General features: G+C 56.7%; 2 protein-coding genes across 6 annotated transcripts in view; both read left to right on the forward strand.

Annotated features, from left to right (window-relative positions):
* The first annotated feature begins 22 nt into the window (after nt 1–22).
* On the forward strand, nt 23–10,823 carry TEPSIN (TEPSIN adaptor related protein complex 4 accessory protein). Of its 4 annotated transcripts, none has more exons than XM_078611051.1 (13): nt 23–610; nt 2,453–2,525; nt 3,557–3,648; nt 3,943–4,036; nt 4,174–4,241; nt 5,008–5,083; nt 5,283–5,357; nt 6,049–6,249; nt 6,539–6,725; nt 7,274–7,444; nt 7,850–7,928; nt 8,257–8,391; nt 9,520–10,823. In XM_078611051.1, exons 1-13 carry the CDS (start codon nt 296–298, stop codon nt 9,958–9,960), a joined length of 2,007 nt encoding a protein of 668 aa, XP_078467177.1. In that variant the 5' UTR covers nt 23–295; the 3' UTR covers nt 9,961–10,823. The 4 variants fall into 4 exon arrangements, with proteins under 4 accessions (XP_078467177.1, XP_078467174.1, XP_078467173.1 ...); XM_078611048.1 differs by having other exon boundaries at nt 7,274–7,408; XM_078611047.1 differs by having other exon boundaries at nt 7,274–7,408; nt 8,257–9,610.
* A 2,684-nt stretch (nt 10,824–13,507) lies between these two features.
* Nucleotides 13,508–27,680, forward strand: part of LOC144730321 (protein tweety homolog 2-like) — a 35,789-nt gene continuing 21,616 nt past the window's right edge. Inside the window, exons 1-2 of one of the 2 annotated variants that reach the window (XM_078611053.1) lie at nt 13,508–14,200; nt 16,076–16,254. In XM_078611053.1, the coding sequence (XP_078467179.1) occupies nt 14,075–14,200; nt 16,076–16,254 (305 nt within the window). In that variant the 5' untranslated portion in view covers nt 13,508–14,074. The remainder of the gene's footprint in view (nt 14,201–16,075; nt 16,255–27,680) is intronic. The other variant, XM_078611054.1, reaches the window with a different exon arrangement.

Genomic DNA, 27,680 nt, shown 5'->3' on the forward strand with positions numbered 1-27,680 from the left:
TTTACTCCCCTCAATTCTGATCTGGTCTCTGCTGGTCCGTTTGAGTGGAAGAGATGGTTCAAGCTTTTTTCCATTCATGTATAACAGGAGATGAGTTCAGATTTAGCAGTGAATGTTGCTATCCATACGCCCATTAAAAAAAATACACGTCACCAGGACGCACGTTTAAAGGGTAATTCTCACAATTATCCACGCTATCGCTCGACTGCCCTCTTTATTCGAGAGCTATTAAGGTCCATGACCTGAAACGTCGCCCACTACACGTTTTAAATTTTAAGGCCACACTTATTGACGAATGTGTAGAGTTTTGTTAATTGCCCTTATGACCACTGCAGCAACAGCAGCACCAAACAATGTACGCCGAATTTCTTTCGCACCGTACGTAGCCAACCGTGATAATTCTATAATCGGAGGCAGGGTGGGACTCTGTGAGTCTCATAGCGCCAGCTGTCAATCATCGCCTTCGCCCCACCCACCGGAAGTTTCCGCCCCTCTTCACCCCTCAGCCCCTTCACTTCCGGTGGGTGGGGGGGGTGTTGCTCCGTGTTTCTTGGGTTTCGCCGCCATGAGTGCCGCGTCCCTCACGGACAAGCTGCTCTTCCTGCGCAAGGTGGGAGAGGGGGGGGCCCTGCTAGAGGGGGGGGGCCTGCTAGAGGGGGGGGCCTGCTAGAGGGGGGGGGGGCCCTGCTAGAGGGGGGGGGGGCCCTGTTAGAGGGGGGGCCCTGCTAGAGGGGGGGGGGCCCTGCTAGAGGGGGGGGCCTGCTAGAGGGGGGGGCCCTGCTAGAGGGGGGGGGGGCCTGCTAGAGGGGGGGCCCTGCTAGAGGGGGGGGGGGCCCTGCTAGAGGGGGGGGGGGCCCTGTTAGAGGGGGGGCCCTGCTGGAGGGGGGGCCCTAGGACGGGGGGGGGCCTGCTAGAGGCAGCCGCAGAGGGGGAGCTGCTCAGGCTGCAGCCGGCTCCCTGGGTCCGTCGGGGTCTCCAGTCGTGAGGGTGGTGGTATGGGGCAGGGGTCCCTGGTTTAAGGGGGGTCTTATCGCCGGGGTGAGGGGTCCACTTGTCATCGGGGGTCGAGCCCCGCGCGTTGGGGGTCTCGGGAGTCAGAAGTATTCTTGGATTCAGGGGTTTGGGGGGGGGGGATGGAGGGTCCGCGTTGGGTAACATCATGCCCGGGTTTGGAACCTCATGCCCGCGCGGTTCCGGACATGTCGGGCGACTTTATTTCAAACACATGACACTTGACCCCCCCCCCCCCACTGAACTGCTACGGGACGGGCCACGAACGATGTTTGTCCCCCGTCATTGCAAGCTGCATCGGCGGGGCGCTCGGCCGCGTTATTTTCGTCCTGGCCGCAACACTCCCGAGTCTAACTTTATCACCACCACCCCCACCACCACCACCACCACCCCCCCCCCCCAGAAGGATTGTGTTCCTCACCCCGTGATCGCCAAGTGTCACCATGTGATTCTTAATCACACAATCCCCGCGATCCATTCAATTCGCCTCGATTCTGTTCAAGAGCCGGGCAGTTTCGTTTCGTTTGACCGCCCTGCTTGAGGAGAGCCACACATCCCCTCCCCACCCGCTCCCCCCCTCTGTAGAATTTCGCTTCTCTATTCGTTACCCAGCGCACGTCGTGGGCGTGAGGATATTGATCGCCGATACTGTTTCACCCTGACGTGCGCCTTGCCCAAGTGCCCCCCCTTCCCGTTTAACCGACGAGAATGTCGGTGGCCGACGGCCGCCTTCATCTCGCTCCTGCAGAAGAGGGCTTCTTGGTGCCTCGTCGCCCCCACTGATGCCCTCTGCTTATCCCCTCCCCGTCCCCGCATGTGTGCGGCTGCTACTGACTATTCTACGTCGGGTGGTGTGTGGGCATATATGCCAACACAATATTTTTTTTGGAGGGGGGGGAGTGAAAATTATTTTGTGGAGTTTGATAATTTTTGGAACCCTGTTGGATCAACTGTTTACCTCCACATCTGTGGTGGAGGGGGGGGGGGTCCACTTTCTCTCACTGTTTGATTCAGTCCTTCTGAAGAGGCTCTTATTATTTAGTTGATGGACAAACGGAACGCCGGGATTTTTTTTTATAATAGATGACTAACCATAATTTGTGGGAAGCTCACCTGGGAAACATGGTGAGCGAGCAGCCCTGCCCACTTGTACATGGGCACGTCCACTCTGCCACTAACCCGAATCACTCCCCAGGGAACCTTGCCCTCTGCCCAGGTAGCTCCACCCTCGGGCCTGCATCATGAGTCGAGCACAAGGCCAGAACATTTCAAACCTTCAACAAAATAAATCCCAGTTTTTTTTTTTACCAGGACAGACTTTTTGATTCCACTGGAACTACCCCAGCCCAACATTTTGTGGCTTTATTCTGATCATGACCTCTGACTATTCCGTGTTAAAGCCTCTCCCTGCTCCCTCTGACCTCCGACCCCATGCCAACAGCTGCCCGTGCTGGTCCACGCCACCTCGGATGAGCCCTCGCCCTGCCCGGGGTACCTGTACGAGGCCGTGGCCGGTATCCCCTTGGACTCATGGCATGCTCGCAGGGCTTCATACCAGCTTTCTCTTGGACCCCCGCCGTAGCGTTTACGAGTACGGGGGCATTAGGCTGGCTGTGCCGGGGGGCGGGGGACTAATGGGGGCTCGTATCCACAGCCTCAGTGTCATGCGTTTGGTTATCCGACTGTAAAGAGCGGCAGGCACAGGGAGGTGGCTGGGCGGCCCAGCGCAGAGATCTAGGTTCAATTCCGGGCAACTGCCTGTGAGTTAACCGATTTCCCATCCGTAGTAAATGATTGGTTTCAACGCAGTCACCAATGACTGACATACACGAATAGACATTCACAGGGGACTCAATGCATCATATAGAAGCCCATAGACTCTTGTATGTTGAAATACGGTTAAAGTGGGTTCCTTGAGTGTCGTGAGCTGATGGTCTCAGCCAGGATCTTCAATTCTACTTGGTTATGAAGTTAATGTTGGCTGCATCCAGCTCTTGAGAAGTAATTGATGTCGGTCGAGGTGTCAAGTTACCTCCGCAGTCATGACTCGGAGGTGGTGATTCATGGCCATGACTCGATCCGAGAATCTTTTTTGATAACATCGCGGTCAATGTCGTGGCCACTAGCACTATCGAGGTTGCAGGGGTCAAGTGATCCCATTGCAACGTGAATTAAAAAAACCCTTACGCGCGTCGAGTGTTGTGTATTTAGTATTCCTAGAGAATTAACATTAACCTCCGCATCGCACCACCTCAATTCCCCAGCGACCCCGAGAAGCTGCCTCTGAATGGGGGGGGGGGGGGGGGCACATGGGGTTATGAGGTGAGGCATCGGGGCCCTCCAGTTTCACTGTGCAATACCCACCGATAAGAGGCTGGAGGGGCCTTCTCGCTGTAAGCTAAATTTGCATTCTCAGAGCCAGCTCGGCATATGGGCGGTTTCCAATTTAGTTTTCTCGGTGTAAGTGCATCACGGGAACAAGCACCGGGGCTGGCGCAGCCGGTGCCGAATTGTCTACCCAGTAAGGCCCTTGACTATGAGTCAGACATGTCGCGCGAGTCGGCCGGCACCTGCCACTGTCTGCTGGAGTTCCTGCTGGAGCGGCTACGTGGGGGCTCCTGCCACAGCAAGCTCAAGGTGCCTCCTCCAATCTCCTCCCTCCTCTTCCCTCCTCCACTCTCCTCTGCTCCGGAGCTCTCTCCTCCACATTGCTCCGCTCGCCTCTCTGTCTCGTCCTCTCTCCGTCGCTCTCCTCCACCTTCCTCCTCTCTACTCCGCACTCTCCGCCACCATCATGGCGTTTAATGAGTAACACCTGCAGGCTTAATTGGAAAGCGTTAAAAACGTTCTACCAACACCCGCACCACCCTGTATCGCCCACTGCCCACCTCCCCACCAACACCACCACCCCCTGACCTCCACCCCCCGCAGGTGCTGAAGCTGTGCCGTCACCTCCTCGACCACGGCTCGCCGCAGTTCACACTCGCGCTGCGCCGAAACGCAGCCTGCCTGCAGCAGTTCAGCGGTGAGAGGCGCCGCAGTCGGCACCAGCATTGGCAGCCACGCACAGACAACCCTCCGCACGTTCACGTTGGCCGGTTGCCCCTGGTGCCCACTTCTCCCTTGCCAGCACCAACACCGCCGCACCTGTGCCCCCCACAGTGTACGCAGGCCCCCCAGATGCGCTGTACGGGAACGCCCACTACCGCAATGTACGCACGGCCGCCGCGGTGAGTGATGCGCTGTGCCACAGAGCGGGGTTCACGCATCATCGTAATTTTTATCGTCATCGTCATTTTTATCGTCATCATTGTCACCCGTGAGTAATCCACTGCTGGATGAAACCGTCGCCGTCGCTCATGGTCCTACGATGTGACAGTCCATTGAGCTCTGGCGCGTGAGATGATTCCATTGCTCCATCTCGATGGTCGACATCCTCTCGGGGACATTATCTACTTTGGTTGCCACTCCGTCTTGAGTCTCGCCCACCGGGTCCTGTCCAAGGCCACTCACTTTTCCGAACGGTGTAGCGCTAAGTTGTCGGTCCTGGTCCGGTCACCAATAACTGCACACACAAAAAAAGCCATTACATTAAATTTAGTTCTGTGCTGGTTTTTTTCTAGATTCCAGCTCTGAGATTTAAATATATCAGTTTGACTTCCACTCGACAGACATTACACTCATGCAGGGCGATTGCAAAAGTGCTGCCCTCTGCATTGTTGACCAGTGGTCACTTGAAGGAATCCCAAAGGTAGGGCGAGTGTGAGTATGGGGAGCGGTAGTCTAGCGCACTGGGGAGACAAATGCGAACGGCCGTGGTTCTGGCAGCCCACCTCCTCGTGTGCCGCGCTGGGCTTCATAGGTGCAGCTCGCTAACGGCACTTGCCCCAACAGCCTGTTAAGGCTACACGGTGGGGGAGCTTTAGCGTGTGGGTCGACGGGGGGGGGGGGTTGGGTGGCAGAGTTGAGTGTCGCTGTGATTCGATGGTGGCGCAGGATCTGGCCGGAGCCCTTTACGCTGACGATCCGGACTCCCCTCCAAAGCCGCGAGACCGCCCCCCACCCTCCACCGGTAAGACTCGGGGGTTGATTCTGTGCGACTCTGTGAGAATGCGAGAAACCCATTTGCAGGAGTGAGTCATCTGGGTCACCGCAATCACAGGCGCAAAATCACACCACCCACTCGCGTGCCGTGCCGGCATTAATAGATACTCGCAGCACTTGCCCCAACAGCTCTTTGTCTTTGTACGTGTCTGTGTGTGTGCGCTTAGGTATGGGGTGCGTGTCTGATGGCCGGACACCACGTGCCTCCATGCAAGGTTTTGGCTTCACGGCTCCTGGAGCCGGTGGGTGCTCATGACACCTGCACCACACCCCACCACCACACCGTACCGCACCGCACCGCACCTCACCCCAGACAGATGAGCCTCGGGGAGGCTATTGGCACCCACAACAGGGAAATGAGACTCACAGTTGTCAATCCCCGCATGCCCAGCCTCCACATGTCCAACCGCCGCATGCCCAGCCTCCACATGTCCAACCGCCGCATGCCCAGCCGGCACATGCCCAGCCACCCCATGCCCAGCTACAGCATCTGTTTGGCCGGATAGGGGGGGATATGGAGCCGAGTGGACTTGACAATTACGGGTACCAGCGGTGTCAAGATCGCCGTCTGTGGAGGAGGCCTGTGAAGGACGTTACGCCTCCCACCACAAGAGAGACGGGTCTACACGTAGCTTCACGCAGCTTCACGCAGCTACAAAACACACGGCCACTGCTGTGCGTGTGTGCGCCCTCGCCTGCACTGCAAGCTACGTGCTCTGGGTGGCGCTGGAGGCTGAAATTCTTTGTTACAAAGCTTTAAACGTTCAGCAAAATCAAAACATTTTTAAACTCCCAATCGGTGAAGACCGCTAATTCACCTTGTATTGTATTGCACCTTTCTGTGTTAGTGTCTATCAAGGCTATGCAGGGGATTTTTGTCTTTGTCAGCGTGTATGTAAATGTGTATGTTGCTGTGTTTTGTTCCCTTCGCAGGTGAAGGCCTCCTTGATCGAATCCAGAGGGTGGCCAGCGTCGTCTTGGCAACGGCGACCCCAACCCCATCCCAGCAGCCAATCAGAAACGCCGGTTCAGGTCTCCATAGGGACGGTTACCAGCCAATGGCAGCGGAGGAGGTCTCCGTGACGACGAGTGTGGCGCGGCCTGCTGAGAGGGCTGCCCGGGATACGCGGATAGGTTCGCTACCAAATCACGACAGCTCATACAGCTCGCAGCCAACATCGGTGACGAATATCTGAACAGGTCCTGAGCAGCCCCTAGGTTGACTCCGTCTTAAACGAGTACCTGCTGGCGTGGCGCGTATAAAACATGAGCAGTGGAGAGATGAAGGCATCCGGGTGTGGCTCCGGTCACATCGCCGCCTCCTCGCGTATCTTTCCGGCCTTCACGATTGCCCGCCTACAGCAGCTATCCCTCAGCGGTTCGTTGAAGGCTACGCGGGGGATCTCTGTCTTTGTTTTGCCAGCGGTGCACCGGCCCGGGCAGGCCGGTGGGGGCTGGGACGAGAGCGACAGCAGCGACAGCCTGTCCCAGGCCTCGGTGGGCGCCGGCGTGCGTCTCTCCGGGCCGGCGAGCCTCAGTGGGAGCCACAGATCGGGCTCTGACGGCCGCTCGCTGGACCCGGACGTCACCGCCACGCTGCCCCCCGGGAGGTGCGACCGGGAAACCCGCCGCGCGATGCGCCAGCGGCCCCTCCTTTATAGTTCCAGCTTATGACAGCACTTGCCCCGACTGCTATCGGCTACACGGGGGATCTTTGTCTTTATATGTACGTATGTTTGTGCGCACGTATCCGTGCGCGCGTGTGTGTGTGTGCGAGTGTAAGCCTGCATGTTTGCGCACACACGTGCCTGTGTGTGCGCGTATATATGTGTGCATCTGGTGCGGTGAAACATCAGTACTGGGGAGACAAAGGCATCCGGGCGTGGTGCTGGCCACCCACCTTGTTCGTGTGCTGTGCTGGCATTAATAGGTGCTACTCGCTAAACAGCACTTCCCCCAACAGTCTGTTAAAAAACTATACGGGGGATCTTTGTCTTTGTTTTGCATCTGTCAGTCAACGCAGTCAACGCATAACACGGTCTGCCGCATGACCACCTGCCTTCCACACTTCACATGAAGGCCTCAAAGAGCACTTTACCTGGCACAAGCGCTGTGGCGAACGCCACCGTCACTTGGTGTTGCGTGCGTGCATCTGCAGGCAAGAGGGCGCTGGCGGTGACGAAGAGGATGAGGAGGAGGAGGAGGAGAGAGAGGAGCAGCAGCTGGTGGCACGGGTGGTGGGCGGCTCGCGCCCGTTCCTTTCTCCGGCCGAGAACCAAGCCTTGCTGCGAGAGTGCGTGAGAACACCCAACGTGACGGGGGCTGTGCTGTGTCCGTGCGTGAGTATACGTGTCTGGATGTGGGGAGTGGTGGCGCAGTGCAGGTTCACAGCGCACTCCGCTACGACCCCGGCAGTGTGTCCGTGCGTGAGTATACGTGTCTGGATGTGGGGAGTGGTGGCGCAGTGCAGGTTCACAGCGCACTCCGCTACGACCCCGGCGACGCGAATCGGTTCTACCACTCTGCGTGGTGTGTGTGGGGTGTGTGTGGGGTGTGTGTGGGGTGTGTGTGGGGTGTGTGTGGGGCGTGTGTGGGGCGTGTGTGGGGCGTGTGTGGCGTGTGTGCGTGGAGTGCCTGGTGCGAGGGCGGTGTGTGTACGTGCTGTGTCGATTGTGTCGGGGTGTACGTGACCCCCACGGTGTTGACCCCCTGGCCTCCCCCCCGCGCCCCCCAGGGCAGGGCTGCTGAACTGTGAGCTCCTCGCCGTGCGGCTGTCCGAGCGGCTCGGAGACCCCTCCGACACCGTGAAGATGGTACGACCCGTAAAATTGAGTTTCATTTCCACAACAACGATAATATGAACAAGATGTGAAATGCACACTCATTATATAAATGGAAACCTGAAGAATAACATAAGAGACCCGCCAACTAATATAGAGACCCAGAGATTTATACAGACTCACTGATTTACATCGAGACCTGTATACTCACGTAATCGTTAATCGTGGCCTAGAATTGAACACAGGTGGCTGGACCTGCGATGCAGTGTAATAACCACCGTGCTACCGCTCTCAACATCTTACACACAAAGTGAAAATAACGTTCCTTCTCCACCCCTTCTTGATCCGATGATGTGCCCAGCGGGCCATGGCGGCACTGTCCAGCCTCGTGAACTCCGACCTCCTGTCACATGAGCAGGTGTGGGGGGCGGCAGCGTCGGCGCTGCACACAGTGAGCGGGGGGCCACCCGGAGCCTGCGCAGACCGGGCCAACAAGGTGTCCCCCACACCCCACACACACCACACACACACACACCACGACACACACACATCACACACACCACACACACACACAACACACACACCACACACACCACACACACACCACCCACATACATCATCCCACACACACACCACACACACTACCACACACACCACACACACACACCACACACACATAACACACCACCACACACACACCCACACACCACACACCACACACACACCATACGTCACACACACCACACACACACACCACACACACCACGCCACACACCACACACACACCACACACACACAACACACACCACACACATCACACACACACCAAACCACACACACCACACATCACACACACCACAAGACGAATATCCCCCGTAAACCTCTAACAGACTGCAGGGGCAAGTGCTGTTTGCGAGTAGGACCAATGAAGACTGGCATGGCACACGAGGGAATGGATGGATGGCACTGCACCCGGCCACCTTTGTCTCCCCAATGCTGATGTTTTATCGAACCAGGTACTAATTTAAGGGTGGGTCGGCATAGAGGAGACCCAGGATTTGTTCAGCTCAGCGTCACTGGTGTTGGCTGTGAGCTGGAATTTAACTTTGTTCGCCCCGTGCTAACCACAACACTAACGCTCCCCACTATACACCCCATCACATAACACCACACACACCAACATGCACACCACACCGCCACGCACACCACACCACCCTGAGTGAAGGGAGTGACCAGGTGGCTGCACAAAGATGATTCCCAAAAAGGACCTCTTTCGAAAACCTCCCTTCAAATTAAGTTCCTGAGCCCAACACGTCAGGCGGCTAGCAACAAGCAGCACGACTATAAGAGCTGTACATCGGTCAGAGTGTAATGAGTTTCTGGGATCGAGCGAGGCTCTGTGAGAATCGTGGCCCTGCAGGGGGCTCGCACTCCCCACTCGTGAGACGATCGACTCGCTGCTCTTGGGAGCCGGGTTCATAGCGGGCGGCTGGCGACTGCTGAGCCACACGGCCGGCTAACAACGTGAAGTATGGTCACGCAATAACCGACACGGCATTGAGAAGCCCTCGCCCAGCATTCGATGACGTGAGAACGTACTTGTCGTGCCCCCGCCTCGCCCCAGATCCTCCGGCAGCTGCAGTCTCTGGGCAGCAGCGGGGGCAGCAGCCGGGGATCGCCCAGCCCCCTGCACACTCCCCCACCGGGTCCCGCCGCCCCCGCGTCCCCCGCTATCCCCGCCGCCCCGCCAGGCCTCGCGGAGGAGAGACCTCGGCCCGGCCGTGGGCCCCAGGCCCAGAGAGGCCCGTCCCTCTTCGCCGGTATGGAGATCCGGGCGGTGGGCCCCGGCGTCGCGGAGGGGCCCGAGCAGGAAGGGCTGCGGCCAAAGAGAAGGCCGCCGGGACCCCCTGCGGAGCGAACCCCTGGGGCGGAGGCGTCGGTCCGGCCTGGAGAGGGGGGCCCCCCGTCGGGCCGCGGCGGAGAGGGGGGGCAGGCGGCAGGGCCATACTGCCCCCCCCCCACTCTCGCCACTTCCTCCTCCGCCTTCTCCTTCCTGAGCAGCTGACGAGTGACGCGCATCGACGCGCCGATCGTTACGCGAACGAGATGCTGATGTCACAGCGAGATGCTGATGTCACAACGAGATGCTGATGTCACAACGAGATGCTGATGTCACAGCGAGATGCTGATGTCACAACGAGATGCTGATGTCACAACGAGATGCTGATGTCACAACGAGATGCTGATGTCACAGCGAGATGCTGATGTCACAACGAGATGCTGATGTCACAGCGAGATTCTGATGTCACAGCGAGATGCTGATGTCACAGCGAGATGCTGATGTCACAACGAGATGCTGATGTCACAGCGAGATGTCGATGTAGCAGCGGGGCGAACGGAGAGCGAACGAAACCCCACGGACGGAGCGGGCGACGAGATGAGACACTGGGGAGACGGTGGGGAAGGCATCGTCGGCTCTTGAATGGAGTGCGGCCCCGGAACCGTGACGTTTCATTGCATCGCTGGAGGGGTCGACTCGTGTCGCGGCCATGACCACTCGCGCGTATTTCACGCACATTTCACGCACTTTGCGCACTTCACATGCTGTTCACACGCTGTTCGCACGCGTGTGCACAGCCCGACGCACTCAGAGTTTAACCTCCACCGCGCCATGCCCTGCCTACTTGAACATCGTCGCTCTCATGCTCTGCTCAATCACAGCCACGCGGGGTGTGACGCGGGGTTTGGTGTTGGGGGGGGGGTCCCTGCATCGGGGGTCCCAGTATTAGTGTTGCTGCAGAGGGGGTGCCTGTGTTGGGGGGTTCTATTGTTGCGGGTCCCTGCGTCCAGGGGTCCCTATGGAGTGGCCAAGCTTTGCTCGGGTTGTAAATAAAACACGGAGTGGCCTGCACCGCTCCCTGGACCGAACTCGAGTCTCCCGCCTGATTCTCTCGCAGCGGATGCTTATTAATCCGCTGCTGGATGAGGGCCTTCCCAGTCCGTGCGGGACATGAGGGTTATCTGACCATACTTCACTGGTTACTGCCGCTGTAACAGCTTGATTTAGTTGGTTTGGTCAAATTCCACCAGTAATTTATTTTTAGATGAATCGAGTTTTATTTTTCTCATTTGTTTCCCACCGCGTCCTTGTTCACACTCTGCGCACAAGGCTGTGTGAACATGTGGGATGACGTCATTGCGCATTACTTTAATCGTGTGATGACGTCATGTCGCAATGTGTACATTGGCAAAAGTTTATTTGCGGGATTCGAACGCCGGCTCCCCAACTCCAAAGGCAGCAGTGGGCCCCCCCCCTTACACTGCGAGGGCTCGGTGGGTGTTCAGAATGTTCCGGTTATTAAATCATCTCATTTTTTTAGATCGTTATTTCAGGTGCGTGTTTTAAAATCAAGTAAAAAATTCTATTGATTCGATAAAAACATATTTCTATCCTCCGCCAATCCCAAGTGAAGGGTCGTATATACTGACCCAGTAGCATATCTTAGAAACTAGAGCCAATCAACAATTGTAAGCATCATTTTCATTCTCAGTGACCCAGAATTAGTATATTTGGACTACATTTATACTGGTAGGAACCTCCTGGTTACACCAGCCCACAGGGGATTATTGTGTCCGTCTGTCCGCGTGCAGGGAGGGGCTGGGTAGGGAGGGAGGGGCTGGGTGGGGAGGGGAGGGTGGGGAGGGGCTGGGTGGGGGGGGTTGGGGAGGGGCTGGTTGGGGCTGGGTGGGGAGAGGATGGCCACCCCGTGGTGTCCTTATAAAACTCAACGTTTAACCTACTCACGCCGGCTTGTGCCCGCCCTCACAGTCGGCCATATTTGCGGAATACACCACGCCGCCGTTGACCCTGGCCATTGACCGAGCAACCCAACGTTCCTACCAGCTCCCTCCGCAGGACAATGTGTTTTCGGAAGCATTTTGGCTGTAGACCAGTGCTATTTGAGTTTATCCTTCACTCATCAATATTCGTTATTTTCTTTGCTTCTACTCTGACACGATAGCAGCAGAAATACGTTCAACAGAAAGATGTCGAGATCTTCTGCTCGCCACCACGAGAGGGGCCTCCAGAGAGAGTGCGTTCACGTCATTTCGCTTTTCCTCCTCCGTTAATCTCTCTCTCTCATGCGCCTCTCTGTGTCTTCACGGGCTTTACTGTACAGTCCCACCATAGCTTTGGGTCTCGCGTGGCCACCACAATCGCGCACGCCTGCCGCTCCTGCCGTTGATTTCTCACAATCCACGAAGCAGCGGGCGCCCCTTGGTGTGAGACGCTGTCACGATGCGGTCGATGGCTCCACGGTGCGGCGAGCCATCGACAATGTGTCGGATCGTCTCCGGTGATGAACGGCAATGCCGAGTGGCGGGCGGGCGGATCTCGCTGTGAACAGTTTCACACCGAGCAGTGAGACGACATCGCCGCTCCCATTCAATCATCGCGTGATGGCTTCATCGATGTTTCGCTCTCTCCCTCTCTCTCTCGGTGTCTCATCTCATCCTAAACCCTCGCGAATGCCACACGCGTCGGCAGCACGAGCACAGACCGGGGGGGGTTGGGGGTAGGGGGGGGCGGGGGTAGGAGGAGAGGGGTGGGGGCAGGGGGGTGGGGGCAGGGGGGGCAGGAGGAGAGAGGTGGGGGCAGGGGGGGGCAGGAGGAGAGGGGTGGGGGCAGGAGGAGGGAGGTGGGGGAAGCACGCGGGTATGGGAGGGGACCCAGAGCTATTTAATTCTCAGCAGAGGCTGGGAATTCACTCAGGATGTCAGTCTCCTCCAGTCTCCCTCCATCTCCTTCCGACACGCGCGGGAGGGGGGGGGGCTCATTGGCTCGTTGCAATCGGTTCGCGCGGTTCGCTTCCAGCGGCCGCCCCGATTAATACTGCCGAGTGCGACAGCCGTTACGGTCCTCCCGAGGACGTGTGTTTAACGCAAGCGAATGCTCACGACCCCGGACGTGATCACGGTCCCCTCGAAATGTCGTGACTCGAGTGGGATTCCACGCACAGCAGCAGCAGCAGGAGCAGCAGCAGCAACAACAACAACCACCCCCAAGGTCACTCTTGCAAATGAGCCTCCTATCCCGCTCCCCGGGGTTCTCAGCCGGTGACACAGAACCAGCTGGAGCTTGCCGCCGCCTACACGACGGCCATCATCTCCACCCACCTCGTCTCCATCATCACCAACACCCGCCTCGACTTCGCTTCTACCCCCTCCCTCCCTCCAGCCCCCCACTTCATCTCCTCCTCCTCCTACTCCCCCTGCAGCTGCCACTTCCAACTCCCCATCGACCCGAGCTCAACAACACCCCCACCCCACCCCTCTGCTCCCCGTGTAGATCCTCCACCCCTCCCTCCTCCTCCTCCTCCCCCCGTGTAATAGCCCCTCCCCCCGCCTCTCCCCGCTCTCCCTCCTCCTCCTGCTCCCTCCCCCGTGTCATAGCTCCCCCCTGCTCTCCCTCCCTACCCCCTCTCCCTCCCCCCTATCCCCCTTCCCCCTCTCTCCCTACTCCCCCTCTATCTCTCTCCCTGCACTCTCTCCCTCCCCCCTCTTCCTCCCCCCTCTCTCCCTGCCCCCTCTCTCCCTCCCCCTGCTCTCCCTCCCTCCTTTCTCCCTACTCCCCCTCTCTCTCCCTGCACCCCCCCCCTCTCGCTCCGCCTCCTCCGTGTCCGCTCCGCCGCGCCCCGCGCTCTGAGATTGCGCGCGGCGCGCCTCCTCCACTCGACACTCGCGACCACCACCACCACAACAACAACCACCACAACCACCACCACAACAACAACAACCACCACAACCACCACCACAACAACAACAACCACCAAGTCGACCACTGCAAGGACGGGCACGGCCGGGAGACACCCACGACAGCTCCATCTCCTCCGGACAACCACCAACAACAGCAACCACCAACAACAGCAACCAGCAACAACAGCAACCACCAACAACAGCAACCACCACGGGGTGCGAGCGGTGGACCCCTCGACGCCGGGATCCGAGGGGGGTCCGGCAGGGATTGTGACTTGGGGAAGGGGGGGGGGGGTCTTGACGGACACAGGGGGGTCCTCGTATCGAGCGAGGATGTCTATGGCTGAGAGGACCTAAGAGCGAGGGGGTCCCGCGTCGAGCGAGCGAGCGAGGGGGTCCGGGGTGGGGGTGGTGACCCCGCTATGGCCACTCCGCTGACCTACACCCCGCCGCCGTGGGCCCGCTGGTTGCACGGCGCCCCGCACCTCTCGCTGGCGCTGGGTGCCGCGCCACGCGACTTCGCGCCGGGCCAGGGCGCCTACCAGCAGGTGGGTACCCGGCGAGGGGATACACAGCGAGGGGATACGCAGGGAAGGGGACACACAGCGTGGGGATACACAGGGGAGGGGATACGCAGGGAAGAGGACACCCAGGGAAGGGACACACAGGGAGGGGACACACAGGGAAGGAGACACCCAGGGAAGGGGACACCCAGGAAAGAGGACACCCAGGGAAGGGACACACAGGGAGGGGGACACACAGGGAAGGGATAGGCAGCAAGAGGATACCCTGCAGGCAGCACATCTCGTGGTGCCCCTCGCCACACTACTGGGTGCAGGGTGAGTAGATACTGGGTGGTAGGTGCGGGGTGGTAGGTGCGGGGTGGTAGGTGTGGGGTGGGTGGTGGTAGGTGCGGGGTGGTAGGTGTGGGGTGGGTGGTGGTAGGTGCGGGGTGGTAGGTGTGGGGTGGGTGGTGGTAGTTGTTGGGTGGTAGGTGGGTGGTGGTAGGTGCTGGGTGGTAGGTGTGGGGTGGTAGGTGCTGGGTGGTAGGTGTGGGGTGGGTGGTGGTAGGTGCTGGGTGGTAGGTGGGTGGTGGTAGGTGCTGGGTGGTAGGTGTGGGGTGGGTGGTGGTAGGTGTTGGGTGGTAGGTGTGGGGTGGGTGGTGGTAGGTGCTGGGTGGTAGGTGGGTGGTGGTAGGTGCTGGGTGGTAGGTGTGGGGTGGGTAGTGTAGTTACTGGATGGGTAGTGGTAGGTGCTGGGTGGTAGGTGTGGGGTGGGTAGTGGTAGGTGCTGGGTGCCTATATCCCCTCCCCAGTGGTGATGTTTAAAACACCACAGCAGGCTGAGTAGACCCTCGGGAAAAGCCCTGGGACTTGTGCAAGATGTAGTCACCATCGCTGGGAATCAAACTCGGGTGGCCAGATTGGTGGCGCAGTGCGATGAGGAACCTGCAGTGCGCCGCAACGCTTCCCACACCCAGACACAGCATCTCACGCACACACACACGCACACACACGCATGCACACACGCGCGCACACACACGCGCACACACACGCGCACACACACGCGCACACACACGCGCACACACACGCGCACACACACGCGCACACACACGCGCACACACGTACGTACGCGCTCGTGTACTCACAGGAAGGTAGGGACACGAGTGGCGTCCCCCAGAGCCCCATTGTGTTCCGTTCCGCCTCCTGTGTTTGTTGGACACAATGCACGGGATCCCAACGAACGGGGCCCCCCGGTCCCAGCCCCGTCACGGACCCTACCAGACGGGGTGAGGGCTGGCAGCGACTCCACACGCAGCTGACCCCAAACCCCTGGACCCGACCCACGCATTGCGAACCCTATAACCGTACGACTCTAACGCCTTCAACGTAGACAAATGCTCTCAAAGTCCCCCCCCTAACCCTCTGAACCCAACCCGAACTCCTAAACCGAGCCTACGACTCTAAACCCCCTAACTTTGGGCGATGGACTCGAGTCTTGTCCCAGGTGCCCCCACGACAACTGGAGCTGAATTCAGCGCAGCCGAGACCGGCGCTGCCAGATCCCGGCACGAAGCAGAGGTCGCAAACGGGTTTTGATTCCTTACCCGTACCCGTACCCGGCCGCACCAGGGTCGCAAATGGGTACCCGTTCCCTACCCGTACCCTACCCGAAATGAGTGACAAACGGTGACTCACCAGTGACTCACGGCCTACCCGTACACGTACCCGGCCGCACCAGGGTCGCAAACGGCTACCCGTACCCAGCCGGGTACGGGTAGCCGGGTATCGGGTAGGGTACGGGTATCAGGTACCCGGTTGCGACCTCTGGCACGAAGCCGTCCCGGCTGCCACCCGAACCCCCCGACTCCCCCGGAGTGATTGACAACGCTGCCCAACTCACCCCGCGTGTCCCCCCCCTAGGCGTTGGTGGTGCTGGCCGGCGCAGTGGTGGCGTGCCTCGCCCTCAACGTGCTGCTGCTGCTCCTCTACCTGTGCTGCCTGTGCTGCTCGCGGGCCCGCGCCGGCGCAGCGCCCAAGCAGCGCGCCAGCAGCGGGAGCCGCGTCGCGTGGACCACCGGCTCGGCCGCCCTGCTCGCGGGGTGAGCGCGACACTCAATGCTTACTCCTTCGCTCGCTCACTCGCTCGCTCCCTCGATCCCTCGCTCGCTCACTCGCTCACTCGATTACTCGCTCCCTCGCTTACTCGCTCGCTCCCTCCCTCACTCACTCGCTCACGAGAAGACAGAGGCAAGGACCCGGACCCCCCCCCCCCCCTTCCATCGCTCAAGATTTCACAGAGGCTGCTGGGCCCGAGTCGATCTATGGGAGGCCCAGGACCGGATCAGGTTTTCATCGTCGATGTTGGCCGTGAGCGGGCATTGATCTCGGGTCGAGGGTTTTTGTTGCACGGTGCGCCAACCACACACACACACAGGCACACACACACGCACACGCACCCAGGCACACACACACATACGCACCCAGGCACACACACGCACGCACGTGCACGGACGCCCCCAGGCACACACACGCACCCAGGCACACACACACACGCACGTGCACGGACGCACCCAGGCACGAGCACCACAAACACACGCGCATGTGCGCCTGTGTTCTTGTGGCAGGAGTTGATTTGCACCCGGTGTCCCGGCGTCGCGTTGAACATTGTTTCAGCGTACACTGCACAGTCCATACGTGTCTGGGTTTGATTTTGGACCTCATGAAACCCGGACCCCACAAGGGCCGAGAATGGGTGTCCATCTGTGGGTTGGGGCGTGGGGGGGGGGGCTTGATAGGGGGGGGTGGGGGGGGCTGAGTGCCCGAGCCGGTCATTATGGATCGGAGGGCCGCGGTGTGGCGATGCTGCTGTGGTCTCGCTCAATGGGCTTGAGATCCTCTAGCGGACGCTCCATTGATTAATTGTCCATTAGCGCCACGGCCAGTCATCCCCATGATCTCGCCGAACCAAATTTAGCCGCCCCATCGTCCCGCAATCTCCTCTGCCATTCATCCATCCCGGATGAATGACGGAGGATGTTGGACCGATTTGCTTTTGACATAGCGAGAGTTCGTAGCTTCGTGCGGGATGAGGAAAACCGGAGGACCCGGAGACAAACCCAGCCCCACCGCGGCGCTGCGCACGAGGGGATAACCCCTCGACGGCCGGGTGGGTCAGCGGCGGAGTGAGCGGCTCGCAATCAGAAGGACTGCGAGTCCTGTATGGGGGTTGGCACGGCTCATCATCATCCCTCCCCTCTGGGGTCGAAAAATTGAGTTACCGCCTTTGTGAGGACGTCAACAGCGGCTGTTCTATACTTAGACCTCCCCCTCTCCCTCCCGCCATAGGAATGTGGAATTTACACCGCTGGCTCTGCAGCACGGTTGTGAGCAGGAGATGAGCACCAGTGCATCAATGTTCAATTGAGCAGCAAAACCTCTTTGATTTCCTTTCAGGGCTGAATAACCACAGTCGGGCTCTCTGAGTGGGTGCCCCCGTGACCCCGGTGGGATTGTGAACCCCGGCAGTGGCGTTGTGAACCCCGGGTCTCAGGGCACTATCGGCGCCGGGTTCCCTTGGAGCTGCGCGGAGCGTTTGTTTCTAGTCGTTTTTTTTTTGGGGGGGCGGGGGTCCGATATTTCGTGGCGAATTTGCGAGGAGAGGAAACCACGAGACGCAGTTTCCTCCCCACGGCGAGACGGCGCCCGGCCACGGCGCTGAGTCGTCACGGAGAGAGAGAAGGGGAGGGAGCGGGAGTGAGTGAGTGTGAGAGTGCGAAATAATGAGAGTGTGGGAGTGAGAGTGTGGATTGAGTGTGTGGGAGTGAGAGAGTGAGTGTGATAGTCGGTGAGGCAGTAAGAGTGGTGTGTGTGTGTGTGTGAGAGTACAGTACAATTTGGGGGGAAGGCAGCTTCTCATTTTGGTGTGGTAGGAGTCCTTGTGGTAGTGTGGGGCCCTGTGGTAGTGGGGGGCCACGTGGTAGTAGGGGGTGCTGTGGTGGTGGGAGTGCCCCAGAGGTCGCAAACGGGTTTTGATTCCTTACCCATACCCGTACCCGGCCGCACCAGGGTCGCAAACGGATACCAGTACCCGTACCCAGCCGTACCCGTACCCTACTCGTACCCGGCGGGTACGGGTAGGGTACGGGTATCGGGTACCCTCTGGAGTGCCCTGTGGCAGTGTCTGAGGGTATTATGGGCGTGGGTAGAGGTCCAAGGGAGAGAGGGCATCTGTGGAGAGGGATGTGGTTATGGTCGTGGATGTGGAGCGTGGGAGGAGAAGTGGTTGAGTTGTGGCCGGGTGGATGAGGTCAGAGCGCTGAGCTGGCACTGCCGGGCTCCGAGATGCGGCCCGGGGTTGAGCCGCCCACTGCAATTAGACGGGGTTCTGGATCGCAGCAAGCCCCGTCAACGGTGACTCACAGACAACACCATCGTGACCAATAGGATCACAGAGATCCATAGACTCATCTAGAGACCCATCGACTCATCTAGAGACCCACAGACAACACCATCGTGACCAATAGGGTCACAGAGACCCATAGACTCATATAGAGACCCACAGACAACAACATCGTGACCAATAGAATCACAGAGATCCATCGACTCATCTAGAGACCCATAGACTCATCTAGAGACCCACAGACTACACCATCATGACCAATAGGATCACAGAGTTTCATAGACTCATATAGAGACCCATAGACTCATCTAGAGACCCACAGACAACACCATCGTGACCAATAGGATCACAGAGACCCATAGACTCATATAGAGACCCACAGACAACACCATCGTGACCAATAGGATCACAGAGATCCATCGACTCATATAGAGACCCATAGACTCATCTAGAGACCCACAGACAACACCATCGTGATCAATAGGATCACAGATATCGATAGACTCATATAGAGACCCATCGACTCATCTAGAGACCCACAGACAACACTATCGTGACCAATAGGATCACAGAGTTTCATAGACTCATATAGAGACCCATCGACTAATCTAGAGACCCACAGGCAACACCATCGTGACCAATAGGATCACAGAGATCGATAGACTCATATAGAGACCCACCGACTTGTATAGAGACCCACAGACAACACCATCGTGACCAATAGGATCACAGAGATCCATAGACTCATATAGAGACCCATCGACTCATGTACAGACCCACAGACTCACATAGACTGAGTTGTGATTAAACCGCATTCTCTGGTGCAGCGAGTTGATGGTCTCAGCCTGGTCACCAGTTACTGCACAAGCAAAACATCGCGTCACTTTTGGTCCTGCACCGAATCTGGAAAATTCCAGCTGTGGCAATTAAAATATCGGTTCGACCATCACGCGATTATGAGCGGGGCGGGCGGACAAGCCGCTGCCCCTACTACTGGTGCAGTGGACCAGGTGTCGCTGTGCAGAAGGTGATCTCAGAGGTATCTCTGCGGTGTCCGCTTCCGCGCGAGGTTTCTCAACGGGCCTCCAGCTCGCCGGAAGGGGTCACGGCGCGCGTGGGAGATCTGGGGGCCACGTGGGAGGCCACGTGGGGGCCGTGCTGCCCTCCTGTGCCCGTCCCTCCTCTCCACGGACCTCCCCTGGCGAGGAGTGAACATTCCTGGGTCCCAGACGAGGCACTGACATGTGGCCAGACTGGGCCAACGAGTACGAGAGAGAGGGAGTGTCAGTGTGTCGGTGTGTGTGTGGGTCATTGCCGGATTATCCTAGTAGCAAAAGTAGTATATGCTACGGGCGCCGCACTTGCAAGGGCCACCCGCGCTAAATGCTTTCAAGCTATCAATTGCGTATTCTTTGGGTCTTTCGGTAAAGCCACGTAGATAGGAAAAATAATCAAAATAATAACAATATCACGACGTTTCGATCGGTTCAGTGATTCTACACTTGCTCAATTACTATAGTACTATACTGCCTTCAACTTTTATGAACGACTGGGTGTTTAAGGTTCGCGATTTGTCCTATTATCTGGCTGTATAGCAGATGCAAAAATACAATTACGTTACTGTGCAAGTAAAACATTTATGTGTTTTAATATTTATGGTTTTTAAATTTATGGCCCCTTAATAACATATGCTACAGGCCCCGCACTAGCTTAATCCGGTACTGGTGTGGATGTGTGTGTCTGCGTGTGTGGGAGTGTGTGGGGAGAGGTAGCGTCGTGGTTACGCGCTAAAAACCCACCCACCTGAGTTCGATTCCCGCTCAAGACCAACAACAGTGACGATTATCTGCACCGGCCATGGGCTTGCCCTCGGTCGACTCAGCCTCAAATAAACACCTGGTGCTGTTTGTAAACATCTCCATTAGGGAGACAAAGGTGGCCGGGCGTGGTGCTGGCCACCCACTACCTTGTATCCCGTGCCGGACTTCATAGGTGCTCGCTAACAGCACTTGCCCCAACAGCCTGTTAAAGGCTATACAGGGGATTGTTGCAATTTGGAGTTGATGTTGAGGATTTAACTTTGGTGGTGGTGGTGGTGCAGTGACACTCGCGATATTGAGTTACAGACACCCCTCAGTTCCCACCCTTCACCTCCCAACCCCCGAGTGAGAGAGTGAGCATCAATGTGTCTGAGAGTGTGAGTGTGTACGTGGAGTGTGAGTGTGTACGTGGAGTGTGCAAGACGGCGTGTGGGATCGTCTCTGTGAGCGATTATGGCGTCTCCACGTGTGCTGGTCTTTGTCCCCACGTGGGCTCGTTCTGCTCAGAGAAGACATCTCCATGGGCGTCGGTCAAACAAAGGACATCCGGTGTTGTTGTTTATTGTTGTTTGTTGTTGTTGTCGTCGTGTGAGTGGTGTTGGGCTCAGTTGCAGGTGTCAGCCCCTCCCACTACCCACCCAGCTCCTGTTCCTGCCCCCCCCACTTCCCCCCACCCCTCACTCCCCTTCCAGGAATTCTGGCAGCTCCCGGCCAAAGAAAAAGGGACGAGAATTCTACTGACAAAGTGTTGCTGTGTGTGCAGCGATGTGTGGGGTCATCGGGAGTGTGAGAGAGAGAGTGTGAGTGTGTGGGAGGATGAGTGTGTGTGAGTGTGTAAGTGAGAATGTGTAGTGAAGAGTATAAGGGTGTGTGTGTGTAGGTGAGAGTGTGAGGGTGTGTGTGTGTAGGTGAGAGTGTGAGGGTGTGTGTGTGTAGGTGAGAGTGTCAGGGTGTGTGTGTGTGGGTGATAGTGTCAGGGTGTGTGTGTGTAGGTGAGAGTGTCAGGGTGTGTGTGTGTGTAGGTGAGAGTGTAAGAGTGTGTGTGTGTAGGTGAGAGTGTGAGGGTGTGTGTGTGTAGGTGAGAGTGTGAGGGTGTGTGTGTGTAGGTGAGAGTGTGAGGGTGTGTGTGTGTAGGTGAGAGTGTCAGGGTGTGTGTGTGTAGGTGAGAGTGTCAGGGTGTGTGTGTGTAGGTGAGAGTGTCAGGGTGTGTGTGTGTGTGTAGGTGAGAGTGTCAGGGTGTGTGTGTGTGTAGGTGAGAGTGTAAGGGTGTGTGTGTGTAGGTGAGAGTGTGAGGGTGTGTGTGTGTAGGTGAGAGTGTGAGGGTGTGTGTGTGTAGGTGAGAGTGTGAGGGTGTGTGTGTGTAGGTGAGAGTGTCAGGGTGTGTGTGTGTAGGTGAGAGTGTCAGGGTGTGTGTGTGTGTAGGTGAGAGTGTGAGGGTGTGTGTGTGTAGGTGAGAGTGTCAGGGTGTGTGTGTGTAGGTGAGAGTGTCAGGGTGTGTGTGTGTAGGTGAGAGTGTCAGGGTGTGTGTGTGTAGGTGAGAGTGTGAGGGTGTGTGTGTGTAGGTGAGAGTGTGAGGGTGTGTGTGTGTAGGTGAGAGTGTCAGGGTGTCTGTGTGTAGGTGAGAGTGTCAGGGTGTGTGTGTGTGTAGGTGAGAGTGTGAGGGTGTGTGTGTGTAGGTGAGAGTGTCAGGGTGTGTGTGTGTAGGTGAGAGTGTAAGGGTGTGAGTAGGTGAGAGTGTAAGGGTGTGTGTGTGTATGTGTAGGTGAGAGTGTGAGGGTGTGTGTGTAGGTGAGAGTGTCAGGGTGTGTGTGTGTAGGTGATAGTGTGAGGGTGTGTGTGTGTAGGTTAGAGTGTCAGGGTGTGTGTGTGTAGGTGAGAGTGTGTGGGTGGATGAGTGTGTGTGAGTGTCAGGGTGTGTGTGCGTAGGTTAGAGTGTGTGGGTGGATGAGTGTGTGTGAGTGTCAGGGTGTGTGTGTGTAGGTGAGAGTGTGAGGGTGTGTGTGTGTAGGTGAGAGTGTGAGGGTGTGTGTGTGTAGGTGAGAGTGTGAGGGTGTGTGTGTGTAGGTGAGAGTGTGAGGGTGTGTGTGTGTAGGTGAGAGTGTGAGGGTGTGTGTGTGTAGGTGAGAGTGTCAGGGTGTGTGTGTGTAGGTGAGAGTGTCAGGGTGTGTGTGTGTAGGTGAGAGTGTCAGGGTGTGTGTGTGTAGGTGAGAGTGTGAGGGTGTGTGTGTGTAGGTGAGAGTGTCAGGGTGTGTGTGTGTAGGTGAGAGTGTGAGGGTGTGTGTGTGTGTAGGTGAGAGTGTGAGGGTGTGTGTGTGTAGGTGAGAGTGTCAGGGTGTGTGTGTAGGTGAGAGTGTAAGGGTGTGTGTGTGTAGGTGAGAGTGTGAGGGTGTGTGTGTAGGTGAGAGTGTGAGGGTGTGTGTGTGTAGGTGAGAGTGTCAGGGTGTGTGTGTGTAGGTGAGAGTGTCAGGGTGTGTGTGTGTAGGTGAGAGTGTCAGGGTGTGTGTGTGTAGGTGAGAGTGTGAGGGTGTGTGTGTGTAGGTGAGAGTGTCAGGGTGTGTGTGTGTAGGTGAGAGTGTGAGGGTGTGTGTGTGTAGGTGAGAGTGTGAGGGTGTGTGTGTGTAGGTGAGAGTGTCAGGGTGTGTGTGTAGGTGAGAGTGTAAGGGTGTGTGTGTGTAGGTGAGAGTGTGAGGGTGTGTGTGTGTAGGTGAGAGTGTGAGGGTGTGTGTGTGTGTAGGTGAGAGTGTAAGGGTGTGTGTGTGTAGGTGAGAGTGTAAGGGTGTGTGTGTGTAAGTGAGAGTGTAAGGGTGTGTGTGTGTAGGTGAGAGTGTAAGGGTGTGTGTGTGTGTGTGTAGGTGAGAGTGTGAGGGTGTGTGTGTGTAGGTGAGAGTGTAAGGGTGTGTGTGTGTAGGTGAGAGTGTGAGGGTGTGTGCGTGTAGGAGAGAGTGTGAGGGTGTGTGTAGGTGAGAGTGTAAGGGTGTGTGTGTGTAGGTGAGAGTGTAAGGGTGTGTGTGTGTAGGTGAGAGTGTAAGGGTGTGTGTGTGTAGGTGAGAGTGTAAGGGTGTGTGTGTGTAAGTGAGAGTGTAAGGGTGTGTGTGTGTAGGTGAGAGTGTAAGGGTGTGTGTGTGTGTGTGTAGGTGAGAGTGTGAGGGTGTGTGTGTGTAGGTGAGAGTGTAAGGGTGTGTGTGTGTAGGTGAGAGTGTGAGGGTGTGTGCGTGTAGGAGAGAGTGTGAGGGTGTGTGTAGGTGAGAGTGTGAGGGTGTGTGTGTGTAGGTGAGAGTGTAAGGGTGTGTGTGTGTAGGTGAGAGTGTGTAGGTGAGAGTGTAAGGGTGTGAGTAGGTGAGAGTGTAAGGGTGTGTGTGTGTATGTGTAGGTGAGAGTGTGAGGGTGTGTGTGTAGGTGAGAGTGTCAGGGTGTGTGTGTGTAGGTGATAGTGTGAGGGAGTGTGTGTGGAGGTGAGAGTGTCAGGGTGTGTGTGTGTGTGTAGGTGAGTGTCAGGGTGTGTGTAGGTGAGTGTCAGGGTGTGTGTGTGTAGGTGAGAGTGTGAGGGTGTGTGTGTGTAGGTGAGAGTGTGTAGGTGAGAGTGTAAGGGTGTGAGTAGGTGAGAGTGTAAGGGTGTGTGTGTGTATGTGTAGGTGAGAGTGTGAGGGTGTGTGTGTAGGTGAGAGTGTCAGGGTGTGTGTGTGTAGGTGATAGTGTGAGGGTGTGTGTGTGTAGGTGAGAGTGTCAGGGTGTGTGTGTAGGTGAGTGTCAGGGTGTGTGTGTGTAGGTGAGAGTGTGAGGGTGTGTGTGTGTAGGTGAGAGTGTCAGGGTGTGTGTGTAGGTGAGTGTCAGGGTGTGTGTGTGTAGGTGAGTGTGAGGGTGTGTGTGTGTAGGTGAGAGTGTAAGGGAGTGTGCGTGTAGGTGAGAGTGGCAGGGTGTGTGTGTGTAGGTGGGAGTGTAAGTGTGTGTGTAGGTGAGAGTGTAAGGGTGTGTGTGTGTAGGGGAGTGTAAGAGTGTGTGTGTAGGGGCTGTGAGCGTGTTTATCTGAGTGTATGTGTGAGAGAATGCGAGGTTTACTCAGCCTTAATTGATTACCCAGTGCACTGTATACGCATTAGCATCGGGAAGACAAAGGCGCTCGCAAACATCACTCGCCCCGAACAATCTGTGAATGCTACACGGGGGATCTTTGTCGCTGAGTGTGTGAATGAGGGTACTGTATGCGCATACGTGAACAGAATCGTACTGACAATGTGTGGCTGTCACACACACACTGAGTGGGTGGGTGTGACAAAGCGTGTGTGTGTGACAGAGCGTGTGTGTGTGTGTGACAGAGCGTGTGGGTGGGGGATGGAAAGTGCAGTGGCGGGCACTACGAACTAGGGCAGAACGATTTGGGTAAAAATATCTAATTGTGGATTTTTCTGACAGATATTACAATTTGATTTGCGATTAAATTTTTTCAAGTCAAGCATCAGATCAATATTCACTGTTTAATAGATTTAAAATATGTGATGGAGCATTATTACCACGTGATACTATCAAAATATTAACTGCTCGATATATTCTAATGCATGCAAGGATGAGAACTTAAAAGACGTGAATTGCTTCCAACATGTATCTATTAAAATGTTGTAATTGAAATAGAACAATCAAAAACAGAACAATTGTTAAGTTAAATAAAGTTATAATAATGGAAAATAAATCACTTCCAATAAGAAAATAAATCGGACTTTGCAAATCGCAAAAAATCGCAGCCTTTGTGATTTGCTAATCGCATTGTTTCGAATTGCGATTTGAAATCGATTCATCGTTCAGCCCCACAGTACGAACCCAGCGGACCCCGAGTTCGATTCTAGCTCATGGCGTTATAAGCGACGAATATTTGAACCGGTCTTGGGGTCTCTCATTTAGGTCACCTCGGCCCGAAACGAGTGCTTGGGCGGTAATGTGCACACGCCAGCACTCGGGGAGACAAAGGCGGCCGGGCGTGGTGCTGGCCACCGGGACCCCTCTCGTGTGCCGTAGATACGTGTGGAGTGCAACACGTGGCTGTGTGTCAGCGTGGTGTGTAACACGTGGCTGTGTCAGCGTGGTGTGTAACACGTGACTGTGTGTCAGCGTGGTGTGTAACACGTGGCTGTGTGTCAGCGTGGTGTGTAACACGTGGCTGTGTGTCAGCGTGGTGTGTAACACGTGGCTGTGTGTCAGCGTGGTGTGTAACACGTGACTGTGTGTCAGCGTGGTGTGTAACACGTGGTTGTGTCAGCGTGGTGTGTAACACGTGACTGTGTGTCAGCGTGGTGTGTAACACGTGGCTGTGTGTCAGCGTGGTGTGTAACACGTGACTGTGTGTCAGCGTGGTGTGTAACACGTGGTCGTGTGTCAGTGTGGTGTGTAACACGTGACTGTGTGTCAGCGTGGTGTGTAACACGTGGCTGTGTGTCAGTGTGGTGTGTAACACGTGGTTGTGTCAGCGTGGTGTGTAACACGTGACTGTGTGTCAGCGTGGTGTGTAACACGTGGCTGTGTGTCAGCGTGGTGTGTAACACGTGACTGTGTGTCAGCGTGGTGTGTAACACGTGACTGTGTGTCAGCGTGGTGTGTAACACGTGGTCGTGTGTCAGTGTGGTGTGTAACACGTGACTGTGTGTCAGCGTGGTGTGTAACACGTGACTGTGTGTCAGTGTGGTGTGTAACACGTGACTGTGTGTCAGTGTGGTGTGTAACACGTGACTGTGTGTCAGCGTGGAGTGTAACACGTGGCTGTGTGTCAGTGTGGTGTGTAACACGTGGCTGTGTGTCAGCGTGGAGTGTAACACGTGGCTGTGTGTCAGCGTGGAGTGTAACACGTGACTGTGTGTCAGCGTGGAGTGTAACACGTGGCTGTGTGTCAGCGTGGAGTGTAACACGTGGCTGTGTGTCAGCGTGGAGTGTAACACGTGGCTGTGTGTCAGCGTGGTGTGTAACACGTGGCTGTGTGTCAGCGTGGTGTGTAACACGTGGCTGTGTGTCAGCGTGGTGTGTAACACGTGACTGTGTGTCAGGTGGTGTGTAACACGTGACTGTGTGTCAGCGTGGTGTGTAACACGTGGCTGTGTGTCAGCGTGGTGTGTAACACGTGGCTGTGTGTCAGCGTGGTGTGTAACACGTGACTGTGTGTCAGTGTGGTGTGTAACACGTGACTGTGTGTCAGCGTGGTGTGTAACACGTGGCTGTGTGTCAGCGTGGTGTGTAACACGTGGCTGTGTGTCAGTGTGGTGTGTAACACGTGGCTGTGTGTCAGTGTGGTGTGTAACACGTGGCTGTGTGTCAGCGTGGTGTGTAACACGTGGCTGTGTGTCAGTGTGGTGTGTAACACGTGGCTGTGTGTCAGCGTGGTGTGTAACACGTGACTGTGTGTCAGCGTGGTGTGTAACACGTGGCTGTGTCAGCGTGGTGTGTAACACGTGGCTGTGTCAGCGTGGTGTGCAACACGTGACTGTGTCAGCGTGGTGTGCAACACGTGGTTGTGTCAGTGTGGTGTGTAACACGTGGCTGTGTCAGCGTGGTGTGTAACACGTGACTGTGTGTCAGCGTGGTGTGTAACACGTGGCTGTGTCAGCGTGGTGTGTAACACGTGGCTGTGTCAGCGTGGTGTGCAACACGTGACTGTGTCAGCGTGGTGTGTAACACGTGGCTGTGTCAGCGTGGTGTGTAACACGTGACTGTGTCAGCGTGGTGTGTAACACGTGGTTGTGTCAGTGTGGTGTGTAACACGTGACTGTGTGTCAGCGTGGTGTGTAACACGTGGCTGTGTCAGCGTGGTGTGCAACACGTGACTGTGTCAGCGTGGTGTGTAACACGTGGCTGTGTCAGCGTGGTGTGTAACACGTGACTGTGTCAGCGTGGTGTGCAACACGTGACTGTGTCAGCGTGGTGTGCAACACGTGACTGTGTCAGCGTGGTGTGTAACACGTGGCTGTGTCAGCGTGGTGTGTAACACGTGACTGTGTCAGCGTGGTGTGCAACACGTGACTGTGTCAGCGTGGTGTGCAACACGTGACTGTGTCAGCGTGGTGTGTAACACGTGACTGTGTCAGCGTGGTGTGTAACACGTGACTGTGTCAGCGTGGTGTGTAACACGTGACTGTGTCAGCGTGGTGTGTAACACGTGTTCATCATTTCCTCCCTCCGAGTGAACGGACGAGTCCGTGGGAAACGGAGCCTGAACCCGTGACCTCGGCTCATTCAGCGGCGAAGACGCCGATGGTGATGTTGGTGGTGATAGATGTTGATGGCGGTGGTGGCGGTGGTGATGGTGGTGATGTTGGTGTTGTTGATGATG

Source organism: Lampetra planeri, chromosome 35 (genome assembly GCF_965212315.1).
Source record: "Lampetra planeri chromosome 35, kcLamPlan1.2.h2, whole genome shotgun sequence".
Lineage (NCBI taxonomy): Eukaryota > Metazoa > Chordata > Hyperoartia > Petromyzontiformes > Petromyzontidae > Lampetra > Lampetra planeri.